This window comes from Panthera onca, chromosome A3 (genome assembly GCF_046562875.1).
Source record: "Panthera onca isolate mPanOnc1 chromosome A3, mPanOnc1 haplotype 2, whole genome shotgun sequence".
Taxonomy (NCBI): domain Eukaryota; kingdom Metazoa; phylum Chordata; class Mammalia; order Carnivora; family Felidae; genus Panthera; species Panthera onca.
The window spans coordinates 26,741,530-26,758,453 of NC_138341.1; the positions used below are offsets into that span (position 1 = coordinate 26,741,530).

Below are 16,924 nucleotides of genomic sequence, written 5' to 3' on the forward strand. Positions count from 1 at the left end.
GGCGTCAGGCTCCGAGTTGTCAGCACAGAGCCTGATATGGGGCTCAAACCCACGAACTGTGAGATCATGCCCTGAGCTGAAGTCGAACGCTTAACTGACTGAGCCACCCAGGTGCCCCAAATTAACTTTTTTATTGTAAAAATAATCCACACCCTTTGCCTAGTGGTGCTTAGTCTTTGTTAGCCCTCGGAGTAGCAAACTGTTTAATTCCTTTTTTTTTTTTTTTTTTAACTTTGATTTCTATTTTAATTTTTGAGGCTAATGTATTGTGGTCTCTGTGTTCACCACACCTGTTGCACACCAGGAACCAGGAGCCATTGTGTGCATTGTGTGGCTCTAGGCAGATTACTTCCTCTCTAGGCCTTGTTTTCCCCTCTGCCTCTTTTGAATTGATTTCTAAGGCTTCTAAATGAATTGATTCCCTCCAGACTCTTCAAACCTGCGGATTCTCCGGTTTGTGTCGCCAGGGTACTTACTTTGCCACTAGATGGCACTAAGGTGCCTTTGAAGCCTGTCACCTCTGGGTTTTCAGAATCTTGGGTGTTTGCTTCCTCAGATCCCCATTTAACATTTGGGTGACGGAGACCCAGAGGTTAAGTTACTCAGAGCCTCTTGAATCTCAGTCATCCGTCTTCCCCTCTGTTCCACTGTTTCTCTAAGGGGCTTTGTGAGGGAAACTCAGAGACCACGTTCTCAATCAGTCTTGTTCTTTCTTATTTTTAAAATAATTTTAAACCATTCTTTAAGTGCATATATCATCATATTCAAAATAAATAATTGGCCTGCATTAGTGTTTCTGTATTGGCTCCCTCAGAGAAAAAGCTAGACTGTCCACTTCTAAAGATCTTTGCCCTTCCTATGAGCAGCCGGCCTCACAGTTTGTGCTGGAATAAACACTACAGAAATCTCAACCGGAGCCTCTCTACCCGATGGTTGTTTCTCCATTCTTGCCCAGTCCCTCTGACGAGGGTTTGCCTTTCAGCCCTCCCCTCCAACTAAACATGGTCATCCATTCTTGTGCCTCACCTCTGTCCACTTGCCTAATTGGGAGAGCTTTTGCGGGGGTGGATATGCTCCAGTTCTGAAACATTTGATCTCCTGGGTTTTCCCAGCCCATGTTAACCGTTCTTTTTTTCCTGTCTTGCGTCATTGGTGACGAGGATGGGATTGCCATCAATCATGGCTGTGTGTGGACAGATGGTACAGTGGGAGACAGGGTGGCCACGTGGAGAAGACGTGGGCTCTGCAGTCCCGCCGACTGGGTCAGATCTCTGCTCTGTCAGGGACTGACTCTGTGGCCAATCGTCATCTCTCTAATGAGGAGGAAGTAGTAGGGTAATATTTACTACCTGGAGAGGGTCCCGTGAAGAAGAACTGAGGTAATGTATGGAAAGCTCCTGATGTCAGTGCTTGGCACACATAGTAGCTGCTCACTAAGTGCTAATTATTCTGATTGCCATTGTATAGAGAGGAACAAGAGAGGCTATATATAGCATGTGAAAGGTAGGAGCCCAAGCAAGGGTCTCTGTCAGAGGACCTAGATTTTTTTTTTTTTAAGATCTCTACATCCAACGTGGGGCTTGAACTCACAGCCCTGATATCAAGAGTCGCATGCTCCACTGACTGAGCCAGCTACATATCCCCCTTTTTACTTTTTAAGTGTAGCTTCTAGAAAAAGTGGTGAGGCTAACATCATATCCCCACCTGATTGTACTGGACTGAAAGGTAGAGAGGTCTTTCGTACTCAAGCATATACAATTTTAATTTGGAGAATCATCTATTAAGGTTTTTCGGAGGCTTTTGATTTTTTTCTCTTACGATGTGCTTTTTTCTTTTAAATACGTTTCTTTTTTTTTTTTTTAATGTTTATTTATTTTGAGAGAGAGAGAGTGTGTGTGTCTGAGCAGGGGAGGGACAGAGAGAGAGAAGGAGAGGGAGAATCTCAAGAAGGCTCCATGCTCAACGCAGAGCCCATGGTTGGGGCTTGATTTCATGAACCATGAGATCATGTCCTGAGCCACAGTCAAGAGTCGGATGCTTAACCTAGGTGTCCCATGATGTTCTGTTCTTAAGAGCCTGACTGGCATCTTGATGCACTATTGGCATTAATCGTTTAAGTAATCGTTAAAAACGAAAAAAGTAAAAGAGGCACCAAATATTCTCCTTCGTCCTCCAAATCCTGAGGACCTCAATGGAGAAACATCTGAATGTATTATTTATGGTTTAGTGTGTCAGCTACAAGCAATTAGAAGATCCTTGAGTTTGTTTTTTAAAAAGCCATTTCATGATTTCAAAGAATAGGGTGTGTGCAAAAACCATCTCCCATGTAATTATATCTTATCAACAGATGGAAATCTACTAGCAGTTAATGGTCCTAGAATTTTCCTTCACATGCAAATTATTAAAACAACACAAATGACCAAGAGTAAAAAAAAGAGAGAGAACCATAATACTATATATTAAATGAAGTCATCAGCCTGATTTTCATTAAATTTATTTTGGTTTTAAGACACTAGTTACAAAACATTGACTTCTTTCAAAACCTTAAAGGTAAATAATAATCTCATTACCAGCTTGTTTTAGAGCTATGAGTAATTGCTAATTTTAGATTTGTAACCTTTGTCTTGCCAGGTGGATTGAAAAATAAAGTTCTTTATTTACATCTTGAATTTACACTTACTTTTTTTTTTTTTTTAAATAATGACACTTGTGAAATAATTTTGTGGGAAGTTTATTTGCAGAAAGCAAGCACGGCACATGGGTTTTGAGAACTTTGAGTGTAATTTTCATTGTTCTTCCTTTAGTCCCAGAATGAGGTATCCCTTCTTCCAAGTAAACTTGTAACCATAATTCATTGGATATAAGATACCATCAGTTGTAAGAGGCACATTTATTTTAAGTGCCACCTTGTATAGAAAATAAAATGCCTCCAATAAACTCTGACAAAGCTGTTGGATCTATTTCAGAACTGTTAAATGGTGAAAAACAGGTGTACCTTATACCTGATGAAATATAAGACAGATTTTGTAACTTACACATTGGTTAGAAGTTAGAGAGCTTGTTTTATATATTGTTTATAAGTTAGCATCAGACTTTAGGTGAGCTCAGAATATATTATATTTAGTGAGTATGGTTTGGTCTCTAGATTCTGTAAATAACTGATGAAAGGAAAGTGTAATGAGGTCTCTTTTCAAGTGCTGTTAGCCCCTTGATTCAGTAAAGTGAACTAACTTTGCTTCAACCTGGTATCTCTACCTTCTCCCCCCTCCCACCAAACACACACCCACCCTCTTTTCAGTCCTTACCTATTCCTCTAACAAAATCTGTTCTCCATAAAGGCTCCTGATAGCAGTTATTTATAGCCTCTTGTGAATTCAAGGCAAAGTGTTAAATTGCCCAAGGATGTTTGCTTTTTAAGCCTTATCTCTAATTATCGGCTAAAAATCTTTATCTGCTTAAAAACCGTTCAGGCCCCAACTAGCCATATGGAACAAGTTTTGTGAAAATGGCTGGGGGGAGGAGGGATGTGGGGGCGCCTCCTGCGCTGTCTCTGTGGAAGGCTACGGGCAGATAACAGAGCACCTGATTTCCTTTCCCACCCTGAAGGGTGCCACCAGACCTGTCTGCCTGCTCCCTGCCTTTGTCCTGGGAGTCCGTGAACCGAATAGGCTACATTCTGCTGCTGCCCTTACTGACCGTATCCAGAAGAAAAGCAAACTTGCCTTGAAACAGCTGCATTTCTGACCAATTTCATTGAAATTTTTATCAGTTTTATCTTCCTTTTGATAGAGGCTATTGAATTTTAAGGAAGCCCTGTGATACGAAGAATTCTTTTGTAATTTCAATAGCTACTTCCTCATTCACCTGTTTTTTTTTTTTAATTTTATTTATTTTTTTCTTTCGAAATCTCTGTGCTCATACGTCTTACTGACTTAAGTCAGGATTTCCATTTTGAATGACTATTTGGCAATCCAGATTCTCAGCCCGCTTTTTCTACATTATTTTCAGGCATGCCCAAGCAGATACATGGTAGAGCAGTTACTTTTGTTTAAACTGCAGAATTGTTTGTGGTCTAACTTGAAGATGAAAGCAAGAGTTTTTTGGGTTTTTTTTTTTTCCCCCTCTCAAGTTTGTTATACATTTATCAGTTGTGAATTTTCTGATATTTTGTATACTTAAAATTTTTTTTTATCTTTCTATTTTATTTTTGAGAGAGAGAATGCTAGCGGAGGAGGAGCAGAGAGAGAAGGAGACACAGAATCTGAAGCAGGCTCCAGGCTCTGAGCTGTCAGCACAGAGCCTGACGCAGGGCTCTAACTCAACGGGCTATGAGCCCCAACTTATGACCTGAGCCAAAGTCGGACGCTTAACCAACCGAACCACCCAGGGGCCCCAATACTTTGTAAACTTTTGACATAGTTGATACTCACTAAAAATGTTAGATTAATCCCAAATTGGTACTATCAGGGTTTATAGACAGAGCTCTTGATTGCATTTATGGCGTTTGGTTAACACAAAGAATGGTGTTTCTCAGCAAAAGACATGCAGTGATATTGCACATGCTTTTGGTGTTGTGTTAGCTTTGAAAACTCTATGAAGAAATTCACCTCTGTTACTAAATTTCATACATTGAAACTAATGTAAAATGTAAGATAAATATCCTATAGATGTCTGTATGTGCTTGCATGACTTTGGCTTTTTTGTCTTTGCAGCTCGGGGTGTGGTTTTCTCTTGGCTGTGCCTGTTTGGCCTTGGAAGACTATGCAGGTTCGGCGAAGGCATTTCAGCGCTGTGTGACTCTAGAACCCGATGTGAGTTTGTTGGGTCTCCTCCTCTTCTCACAGCTCTGGGATATTCTCTGAGTTACTTGAATTGTACTGTAGTTCAGTAATTCCTGTGGGTACACAGTTTCAGTTATACAGAATGAATAGATTCTAGAGATCTGCTGTTCAACATTGTGCCTGTGGTTAACCGTACTGTGTTGTGTACTTACAATTTTGGAGAGAGGGTAGATCTCATGTTAAGGGTTCTTATCACAATAAAAAAAAAAGATAAAAGATGGAAAAAAATTCAAATTTTCTATTATTTTATGTTAAAATAAAAAGAAAACCAATTGGAAGAAAATATACCTTTGACAGAAAGTCACACATTAAGGTAAATTATTTATAAATCTAGAAATAAGTTTTTTCTTATAATAACTAACTTATTCATGGAAAATAAGTTTCATACAACAGTTTTTTAGTTAAAATTATACTTAAGTATATAGCAAAATGTCGCATCTATTCTATCATTCAGTAACATGTGCTGCCTATGTTCATTGCATTATTAGAAAGTTCTTTTAGTTTACAGTCCTTTAATAGTTAATAGTTTCACTGAGATGATAAATAATTCACATATCATGTAGTTCCTCCATTCAAAGGTAAAATTCAGTGATTTCTTGGTATATTCAGCATTGTGTGACTGTCACCACAATCAATTTTAGAACATTTTTATTATCATAAAAAGAACCCCCCTGTACTCATTAGTAGGCATTCCTCATTTCTTCCAAACGCCTTCCACTCATTACCCTCCACGCCATGCCCCAGGCAACCACTAATGTGGCTTTGCCTGTTCCGGACACTTCCTATACATGGAATCCTATGCTATGCGGTCTCTTGTGGCCTCTTTCACTTTGATCAGTGTTTTCCCAGTTCACCCACGTTGTTGCACACATCAGTACTTCTTTCCGTTTTACGGCCAACTAATAGTCCGTTATATGGGCGTATCATGTTACGTACTCTTACATTGTTGGACGTTTGAATTGTTTCCATTTTTTGGCTATTTTAATAGTCATTTACAGTTTTTGTGAAAATAAATAGATTTATAGATTTATTTTGTGTAAATAAATAGATTTTTGTGTAAATAAATAGAATCACAGATATATGATTCTATTTCTCTTAGGTATGTGCCTACTAGTAGAGTTACTGGGTATGTTAGCTTTGTGTTCAAGATTTTGAGAAACTGTCAGACTGTTTTCTAAATCACCATTTTACATCCCCACCAGCAATGTATGGGGGTTCCCGTTTCTCCACACTTTGGTAGCTCTTGTTATTATCTGTCTTATTGATTCTAGTCATCCTTGGAGGTGGGATCTTGTTGTGGCTTCATTTTCCATTTCCCTGATGGCTAGTGATGTTGAGCATCTTTCCATATGCTTATTGGCCATTTGTGTCCATTCATCTTTAGAAAAATATTTGTTTGTTGACATCCTTTGCCCAGTTTTAAATTGGGTTAGTTGTCTTTTTATTGTTGAGTTTATAGGTGTTCTTTATACATCCTAGATACAAGACCCATATCAGATATATGATTTGCAAATATTTTCTCCCATTCTGTACCTGTTTTTCACTTTCTTGATGGTGCCTTTTGAGATACAACAGTTTTTAGTTTAGATGAGCCCCAACTTATCTGTTTTTTTCTCTTATTGCTCATGTGTTTGGGGTCATATGTAAGAATCCATTGCCAGATTTAAGGTCATGAAGATTTACCCCTATCTTTTCTTCTAAGAGTTTTATTCTTTTAGCTCTGACATTTATGTCCAATCTGCTGTTAAATCTGTTTATTAAACTCATCACACCTTATGTGGTTGGTGGATGTTGACTAAACTTATTACAGTGATCGTTTTACAGTATATAAATGTATGAAATCATCAATTACACACCTAAAAATGAGACAGTGTTATATAGCAGTTATTTCTCAATTTAAGAAGGCTGTGCATCATTTCAGATAATGTGTTTTCTTTAGTCCTTTTTACAGTTTTCATGTTTCTGAGACTCCCAAGTTGTTCCCTTACTGTGTTCATGTCTTCTTCAAATCTTCGTATTAAGAACAACTATTTTGAAGCCTTTGGTTATTCCTACATCTCTTTCATTTCTCTGTTTCTACTAATTTTTCCTTCAGCTGTGGATGAATTTTCTTGCTCGTTTGCACGTCTGTCAAGAGTTTTAATTGTATCCTACACACCATGGATGCTGTGTTGTTGAGTTCCTGGGTTTTGTTGTTTTCCCTCAAGGAAAGTAGAACTTTATTTTGGCATTTGTCTAATTTACTTGTGGATCATCTTCATTTTAAGCTTTGTTAGGGTGGGTGTTGCATTGTCCTTATTCTGGGGTTGTAATCACGCTTCTCTGAGGTGTAAGCTTTTGGTGGCTGACCTTAATCCCATGTGTGATCAATAACAGTTCTCCACTCTGGTTGGTTGGAACTTGAACAGCTCCTAGCATTGTGTGGCCTCCAGAATGTCTGTTCAGCTCACAGCTCTCTGGCAGTTGTTCTCTGCTTGGCCTCAAGAAGTTTTGCCCTGAGCACGTATAGCTTAACATTCAGCCAAGGACCCACAGAGATACTTATTGAGATTTCTGAAGCTTATTCTCTGCACGGATCTCATTTCCCTGTTTTTTTTTTTTGTTTTTTTTTTGTTTTTTTTGTTTTTTTTGTTTTTTTTTTTTTGCCCTGCAAATTCTAGCCGACATTTGAGCCCTGAACTCTAATCTTTTTTTTCTTGAGAGAGAGAGAGCGAACATACATGTGTGCATGATCAGGGAAGCAGAGAGAGAGAGACAGAGAGAAAGACAGAGAGAGAGAGAGACTCAAGCAGTTTCCTTGCTTAGTGTGGAGCCCAACATGGGGCTCCATCTCACAACCTTGAGATCGTGACCTGAGCTGAAATCAAGATGCTTAACCAGCTGAGTTGGTTGCTTAACCAACTGAGCCACCCAGGAGCCTTTGATCTCTTTTTCTTAATCTCAGTAAGACTTGCTTCGTTTGATTTTTTTCCTCCCTGTGCTGCAGTCCTGAAAGTGCCTCTAGATGGAGGTGTAGGTTGATTGTTGAGATATCTCAGTTTACCTTCTCTTAAGGGTCACAGTTCCTTGCTGCTTGTTGTCCAACTTCTCAGAAACAGTTGTTTCCTAAATTTTGTCCAGTTTGTAGCTTTTTATTGTAACAAGGCTAGCCTGGTACTAACTGTGCTATGTCTGCAAGCAGAGGTCCATTGCCACTTGATTTTTAAATCATACATTTGGAACCTGAAAACTATACACTGTATATTTTGTAAAAAGCTCAACAAAGAGGAACAAGCATAATTCATATCGTTCTTGTTAGAATCAACATTCGTGCAATGGCTTTAATTTATTTTTGTCATTGCACAGAGGAATAGGGAAAGAAATATGTTTGATTGATGAAATATGTAGGAATAACACTGGAGAACACATACTCCTTTATTCTCCTATCTGAAGAAGGATGATGGTAAAATAGCAAAGCCTTTCAATATATGAAAAGCAGGGGCGCCGGGGTAGCTCAGTCAGTTGAGCATCCAACTTTGGCTTAGGTCGTGATCTCATGGTTCATGAGTTCAAGCCCCGCATCGGGGCTGTAAGCTACCAGCACGGAGCCCCTTCGGATCCTCTATCCCCCCCTCTGTCTCTACCTCCCCCACTCATGCTCTCTCTCTAAAAAATCAATAAATATTTTAAAAGGTATGAAAAACAATATTCTGCATAGCCTTGGATTTGTAATCAATCTAAATATTATGTAAATTATGTTGCAAATTGTCCAGTTATTTTGGAAATCTAAATTTGTAAATAAAATCTTAGCTAAGTTCCAAATTAGTGCTGTAAGAGTTGTGTCAATTTGCTGACCATTTTTGTTTGAAATTATACAAGTGAAGTTTAATTCATTGAATTTTCTCCTACAACTCGAACATTCCTTATTGACAAGTCTGATTGTAAAGAGCACATCTTGGACTCGGAAAATATGTTCTACTTTGGGTGGTAGCAGTTATTTTACCGAAATGAGAGTGGTGTATAACTGGATTCCCAATCATTTCAGAATGCTGAAGCTTGGAACAATTTGTCAACTTCCTATATCCGATTGAAACAAAAGTAAGTACATGAGACAAATATGAAGAACTCAGTTTCCAAAATGAGTGAGTTCAAAAAAAATTTTTTTTTAACAAATGAGATTTTCTTCCACTGAACACTGAACGTTGTGCCTTCCTTCTTTTCCTCTTGCCCATCCATGTCTTTGAATTAGAATGACTTAATATAGCCATTTGAATTCTAAACGTAGCTTATTTCGTGAAAACACTTACCATGTAATAAAAAAAGAAATATTATTTGGAATCTTTATTTGATACTGAAGTTTTACATCCTAAATTTCATTGCATGATAAAAGTAAGCATGCCTTTAGTTAGTCAACTTCATTGATAGATTCATATCAATTGCTTGATGTGTACTAGATATTACTGAGAAATATAAGTATGAACCAATGTCTTCAGGAATTATAGATTGAAGAAATAAAATATCACTGTATTATTTTAAAAATTGATTAGCGTTAGAACTAGTATGTGGTAGGGGCACCTGGGTGGCTTAGTTGGTTAAGTGTCTGACTTCTGCTCAGGTCATGATCTCACGTATGTGAGTTTGAGCCCTGCGTCGGGCTGTGTGGTGACAGCTCAGAGCCTGGAGCCTGCTTCGGAATCTGTGTCTCCCTCTTTCTCTGCCCCTCCCCCTTCCTTGCTCACGCTCTTTGTCGCTCTCAAAAATAAATAAACATTAAAAAATTTTTTAAAGAAGTAGTATATTGTAAATATCAAATGGGAAATACAAAAAGAGCTATAATAGGGCACCTGGGTGGCTCAGTTGGTTAAACGTCTGACTTCGGCTCAGATCACGATCTTGTTGTTTGTGAGTTCAAGCCCCACGTCGGGCTCTGTGCTGTCAGTTTGAAGCCTGGAGCCTGCTTCAGATTCTGTGTCTCCCTCTCTCTTTGCCCCTCCTCCACTCATGCTCGCTCGCTCTCTCTCTCTCTCTCTCTCTCTCAGTAATAAATAAACATTAAAAAAATTAAAAAAAAAACCAAAGAGCTCTAATAATAGTGACATTCGTGGAACACTCATTCTTTTTTAAGTTTATTTTTATTTATTTTGGTAGAGATATAGAGAGAAAGTGGGGGAGTGGCAGAGAGAGAGGGAGACAGAATACCAAGCAGGCTGCACCGATGTGGGGCTCGAACTCATGAACTGTGAGATCCTGATCCAAGCTGAAGTCTAGAATCCATCTCTTAGCTGACAGCCCCCCAGTCGCCCCTAGAACACTCATTCTATGCCAGGCACTCTCTGTAGGTCTCAGAAGAGAAAAGGATTATGGTCCTGGTTCAGGAACACTTCTGAGAGAATGTTGGACTCAAGCTAAAATGTGAAGAATGGGTAGATGGACAGAGGAAAGCCTCTCAGGCAAGAGAAATGTGATCATATGCAGAACAAGTAAACTATACCAACTATAGATTATAGTGAGGTCTCTAGGGAGAGGGAAGGTTGGAGTCAAATGGCAGTGCGTTTTGATGATTTGACTAACAAGTTGAGACTATCCTGTTGGCAGTAGGAAGCCAGAGATTTCGGGGGTGGGTGGGGTGGGGGGGGAGGGAAGTTCATGAAGAAAGAAGCTTTTGGGGAAGATTTATCTGGTGGCAGTGTGAGACAGACTGGAGAGGAAACTGGGGGCTGGGAACCCAATCAGGAGACAGCTGTTGTAACAGTCCAGGCAGGAGATAACTAGCCTGGAAAAAGAAGGGGCCGATGCCAGTTTATAAAGGGGACAACCAAATGGCCTTATTGACTGGCCACAGAAAGCCAAGGAAAGGGAAGAGACAGGGTTTCTGTTGCCAGAGTTTACTAGTAAGTGAAGGAAAGGATGGATCTATTTCCATTTTCATTTGGCTTTATTTTCAAGCTTAATTTAATTTTTCTTTGTGGATTCGCAAGATACTTCTGAAGATATCATTAAATCCACATTACATAGAGATCATGAAATGCTTCTGCTGCCCTTGGATGACAAACTACATAAATAAAGTACTGTTTTTTCTACTGCTGTCTTCGGAAAATAATACTATGTTCTTGATTGCAACTGATTGTGTTAAAATTCCCTGGGGACCCTTTTGGTTTAAAGCAAGGGCAGGGGAAATCCCTGTCATAGTTGTAGAGTGATCTCAGTGGTTTTTTCTGGTAACCCTGATAATTTTGTATGTAGTGAGGCTCTTGTATGTACCTTCTCTTCAGCCCACTAGCCCTGAGCATTCCTCTTTTTCTCGTAGGGGTTCCTCACATTGTTTGACTTCTTTTTGACACTTTCTTGTCTTCCTGCAGCTCCGTAAATAGGTTTTTGTGTAAAAGTGGGGTTGTAAGGTCAGAGGTGAATCACTGCTTTATTGTTGCCTTTTTGCTCTTTCCTTTCTTTGCTGCTGTTCCAGACGTGACTCATTTTTGACTCGTGAGATTGTTACTTCAGGGGTAAATTATGACCGCTCCTCTCAAAAGAATTCTATCCATGCCTAAAAGGAACCCTTCAAACCATGTCATCTGCCCCTTTCCTCTCTTGGGGTTCTTCACTAATGTGCTCTTTTTGCTGTTTCATCTGGTTCCCTAGATGTCATGTCCTTTGGGAAAATCTTCCATCTTTCTGTATAACTTGAAAAAAATTTTTTTTATGTTTATTCATTTTTTTTTTCTTTGAGAGAGAGCGTGAGTGGGGGAGGGGGAGAGGGAGGGAGGGAGGGAGAGAGAGGGAGAGAGAAAGACATAGAATCCAAAGCAGGATCCAGGCTATGAGCTGCCAGCACAGAGCCCGACGTGGGGCTCGAACTCACAGACCATGAGATCATGACCTGAGCTGAAGTCGGACGCTTAACTGACTGAGCCACCCAGGCGCCCCTGTATAACTTTTACAGTGCAGTGTCACAACCACTCTGGGCTTAATAAGTGAATCCTGAACTGAAGATCTTTGTGAAGAGGCCATACTTAACTAGAAAAGAATTCATAGCAAAAACGTTGAGACCTGGAAATTGAGGTTAGAGGACCAGAAGACATGCAGGAGAAGGGATAATCCTCCTGCCTAGGTTGCTACCTGTTGAGTTCTTTTCCGGCAAGATGACCTCACCCAGCCCCACACGGATGGGAGAACCCCAGGCATGGTCCGCCACTGTTGAAGGCAGTTGCTGCCACATGGGAGGTGGGCTCTGGGAGTACAACAGAGAAAGGAAAAAAGACACATGCACACATACACACATACACACATCCTCCCCAAACAGTTTAAGGCTGAATTTGAAGAAGTGTTACAGCAAGGGTACCTTCATTTTTAACTATGAAGGTTAGTGGGCCAAGAGATAAGCCAGTCAGTCTGTTCCATAACACCTCTAGGTAAATTGTTATGACATGGCCATTCTTCTTTTCAAATGCTTCAGGGAGTGATTCTCAGGGCAGTGGCCTGGGATGACCAGAAGAACCTCCATTATCCCTTCCAGAATTTGCCTTGAAGTCATCAAGGAGGAGATGCCTTGTTGAAACACTGGGGCTCAGCAAGGAAAGGGAGGTGGACCTTGTAGTCTTAAATGAACAAACTCAAAATGGCTTTGGAAAAGGAGATTGGTAGCATACATTTGAAGGAGGTTACTGTAACTGTCCAGTAAAACATTTATGATCCATAAAGGAACCAGAGTCTTATCCAGCCAGCTGAGTAAAGCCTGAGAATCTTTTTGTTGGATGAGATGTTTAACATTTCGAATAGGTGAAATGAAGTTCTGTTGATTTCCTTGTCAGTATCAAGTTTTTAATAGTCTTTTTCTCTTTTCTGAAGTGGCTTATATAAGACAAGGATTACTTTATGGTTTGCTATACCGTTTCTGTAAAACTGCCTAGCCTTTTTTTTTTTAACTTTAATTGATTTATTTGGCTATTTCTTTAGCTCATCTTTATTTGTTCATAGCATTCTCTTTATGATTTTTTTCAAAAAATTATTAATCTTATTTGTGCCATTTTCTTTTATTCTAAATGGAATTTAGTTAGACATTTGTCTGTTTTATTTTATTTTTTTCAAAGAACCAGCTTTTGGTTTTGTTAATCATTTCTACTTTTGTTTTTTGTTTTTTTGTCTTTTTTAAAGATTTTATTTTTAAGTAATCTCTACACCCAATGTGGGGCTCAAACTCACAACATCGAAATCAAGACTCACATGCTCCACCAACTGAGCCAGCCAGTTGCCCCTAGTTTTTCTTTATATTTACTTTCTTATTATTTTCTTCTTTCTTAAGTTTATTTGGTATTTTCTACCATATTAAGTTGAATGTTTTCACTAATTATGTCATTTTTTGTAATAAATGCATTTAAGATCATAAATTTCCTGCTACATACTGCTTCAGCTATATCCTGCAGATGGTGATAAATAGTAATTTTCATTATGTTCAAAGTATTTTGTACTTTCTTGATGAATTTTTAAAAAATTATTTTTGAGAGAGAGAGGCAGAGAGAGACAGCACGTGTGAGGGAGGGGCAGAGAGAGAGAGGAGACCTAGAATCCAAAGCAGGCTCCAGGCTCCAGGCTCCGAGTTGTCAGCACAAAGCCAGATGAGGGGCTTGAACTCACAAACTGTGAGATCATGACCTGAGCCAAAGTCGGATGCTTAACTGACTGAGCCACCCAGGAGCTCCTTGATGATTTATTTTTGACAGAAGAGACGCCAATGGTGGGGCGAACTCACAAACCTCGAGATCATGACCTGACCCAAAGTCAGACACTTAACCGACTGAGGCATCCAGGCACCCGTAAATATTTTGTACTTTCTGATATGAGTTTCTTTTTCCCCTTGCTGTGGTTTCCTTTTTTATTAGACGTGCATCGTTAAGTTTCCATATATTTCAATTTAGTATTGATTTCTTATTTAATTTCAGAAAATATAGTCTGTATACTTTCAGTTTCACTTTTTTTACACAAACAACTAGTAATTTTTGTTCTCAATAATAGTTAAATGTAATGACATATTTCATCACTTTCTTTTCTCACCATTGATCATTTATTGTATCCCTTTCTTTCTGGCTGAATTCCCTTTTATTTTTGTAAGAGAAGGTCCTTTAGTGGTTCTATAAGATAGGGGCAGAAGGTGTAAACTTTCTTAGTCTTTGTACATCTGTAAGTGTTTGATTTTGCACTTATTTTTGAGTGGTAAGTTTAGCTGGTTGTAAAATTTGGGGCATGACAATTATTTTCATGCAGTGCTTTATTCTGTTGTCTTCTACATCTTTTGTTGCTAATGAAATATCTGCTATTCTCTCATTGTCATGCTTTTTTAGGTTTTAGGATTATCTTTTTAAATTTTTACTTAATTTTTTATTTTTTTTTTTTATTTTAGAGAGAGAGCGAGCATGCAAGCAGGGGAGAGGGACAGAGGGAGAGAGAGAGAATCTTAAGCAGGCTCCACGCTCAGTGTGGAGCCTGATGTGAGGGTCCATCTCATGACCCTGGGATCATGACCCGAGCTGAAATCAAGAGTCCAATGCTCAATTGACTGAGCCACCCAGGCGCCCCTGGAGTTATCTTTATGTTTTGAAATTTTGTACAGTATACCTAGGTGTTGGTTTATCTTTATTTATAATATTCGGTACAAAAGTATACTTTTGATCATAGAATTTAGGTCTTTGTTCAGTTCTGGAAAATTCTCAACTATTATCTTTTTGAATATTGTGTCCAGACATTTTCTGCATCTATCTGTTTACTCTGCCATGTCTATCAAATGTATATCTGAACCTTATGTCTCATTCTTTCTTCTCTTTATTACTCTTTTATTTTTTAATCTGAATTCCATGTAGATTTCTCACTGTTGTCTTCCAGTTAGTTCATCAGTTCTCTCTTTGTGTACATTCTAGTTTTTTGTCAGCTATTGAGGGTTTTTTAAATTTGTTTTAATGTCTCTTTCAATTCCAAAATTTCCAGTTGCTTTTTATTTACATCTCCCTTTCCTTGTTGCACTTCTACCTGTTTTGTTTTGCAATTTCTTGCTCCTTTTAAATTAAAGAAAATTTGTAGGCCAATTTGAGGTGGTTTGAGGTTGTTTGGGTCTCAAATTCTGTACTAACATGAATGACTAAGGACTGACAGAAAGTCCACATTAACATTTTATGCATTAAGTTACATAGTTTATTTAGGTATGATTATTCATTATTATTCTCTTTAAAATCTGGTCTTTAATAGAGTAAAAGCTTTTAGGACTTTACAAGAAGCCCTCAAGTGCAACTATGAACATTGGCAAATCTGGGAAAACTACATTCTCACTAGCACTGATGTTGGGGAATTTTCAGAAGCCATTAAAGCTTATCACCGGCTCTTGGACTTACGAGACAAATACAAAGATGTTCAGGTAAGACATTCATATTTTGACTTTTCAACTTGTGATTGATGTTAATGCTTGATTATATGATTGTGATGTTGACTAAATATGTATTTGGTTTTGGTTCTGGTTTCTGGCACAGAGCTCCAAAAACCTTTGGAATTTCCTAAGTGATGACAGCCATAAAGGTGTCTTTTGTTGAGTGAATGAGGTGACTTTTGGAAAGCACCTTAAGGATGGGGTTGGTTGCCAGGGAGTCAGTCATGTGATTAGAGGGTTGGGACTTTTAGTCCCATAACCTCCATTCCCCCTTTCTCCATGACCTCCTAGGAGGGGAGAGGGTTTGGAGATTGAACTCAATCACCAATGGCCAGTGATTTAATCAATTTGTCTTTGTGATTAAGTTCCTGTAAAAACCCAGAAGTATATGGTTGGAAGAGCTTCTGGCTTGGTGAACACATGGAGGTACAGGGAGAATGGTACACCCTGAGAGAGCATGGAAGCACCATGCCTTTTCCCACATATTTTGCCCTACGCACCTCTTCCATCTGGCTGTTTCTGAGTTACATCTTTTCAAAATAAACCAGTAATCTAGTAAGTAAAATGTTTCTTGGAGTTCTTTGAGCTGCTCTAACAAACTAGCCCAACCCAAAGAGGGCGTTGTTGAAACCACTTACAAAGCACAGGTGATGACCGAGACTTGGAACTGGCATTGGAGGTGGGGAGCAGGAGGGGTCAGCGCTTGTATAGGACTCAGACCTCAATCTGTGGGATCTGCTGTTCTCTCCAGGTAGATCGTGTCGGAATTGAGTTTGTAGTGTGGGGAACTCCCTGACCTACACACATGTGTGCACATGTGCGTACATGCGCGCACGTACGCACACACGTCAGGATTGGTGACCAGAATCATCTGAATGATATAAACTGTTTCCTTGGCTATACACAGGAAAATTGTGTTGAACACATGTAATGTATAAAACGAGTGTTTTTTCTCTAGTTGAATATTCTTCATTACGTATTCTGGCATTCCAGTGTCAAATATGTTTGTGCAGTCACAGACTGAATGTTACCGTGACTCAGTTAAGGAAATCTGTTATGTGGTTTATGTATATACAGTGGGCTTGCAGAAATGAAATAGAATGATGTTTGTGTGATTTACTGCTTTGGTTATCTCAGTGTAATAGCTGGAGCAAGTCCCATTCTCATTTGTTCCCTCATTGGACAAGCATTTACTGCCCACTTTCAGATGTTTTGAACAATATAGAAATGAAGCCTAACATTTTCTTTGCAGTGTTTAGTGAAATTGTCCTCTTGGTGAGATGCAGTCAGAATGGTTGACTCTAACACTGTACAAAAAACACTAGATCCTTTCAGAAAATATGGGAAACTTGAAGCCACTGAGTTTGTCACCCAGCAGGATGACATATACAAGATCTTGTGGTTTAATTGTAGGTCAAGACTGTATAAAGACAGGGCTGTGCAGGAGCCTGTGGGTTACAAAGTCAGGGGGCTTGAAAATACAACACTTTGCATGAATCGGTACATGCTATTTAAAATGTTGAAGCTGGAATTATGAAAAAACCAGAAGTAACTTCTAATGTGTGATAATACCTCTCTATTTTTATGACCTATTGTCTGTACTCCAGCTGTTCTGAAATTTACCTTATACGGGCCCTGTCTTATACTCCCAGCCCTTGATGTATGCATGGTCTCGCAAGCTCAGCCAAGTTCCTTT

The 16,924-nt window shown here is 39.0% G+C and overlaps 1 protein-coding gene across 1 annotated transcript in view; it reads left to right on the forward strand.

Moving 5' to 3' along the window:
• Positions 1 to 16,924, forward strand: part of TTC27 (tetratricopeptide repeat domain 27) — a 176,911-nt gene that overhangs the window by 131,304 nt on the left and 28,683 nt on the right. The window contains exons 14-16 of the mRNA XM_078444804.2: positions 4,713 to 4,811; positions 8,866 to 8,918; positions 15,054 to 15,219. Coding sequence (XP_078300930.1) covers positions 4,713 to 4,811; positions 8,866 to 8,918; positions 15,054 to 15,219 — 318 coding nt within the window. The remainder of the gene's footprint in view (positions 1 to 4,712; positions 4,812 to 8,865; positions 8,919 to 15,053; positions 15,220 to 16,924) is intronic.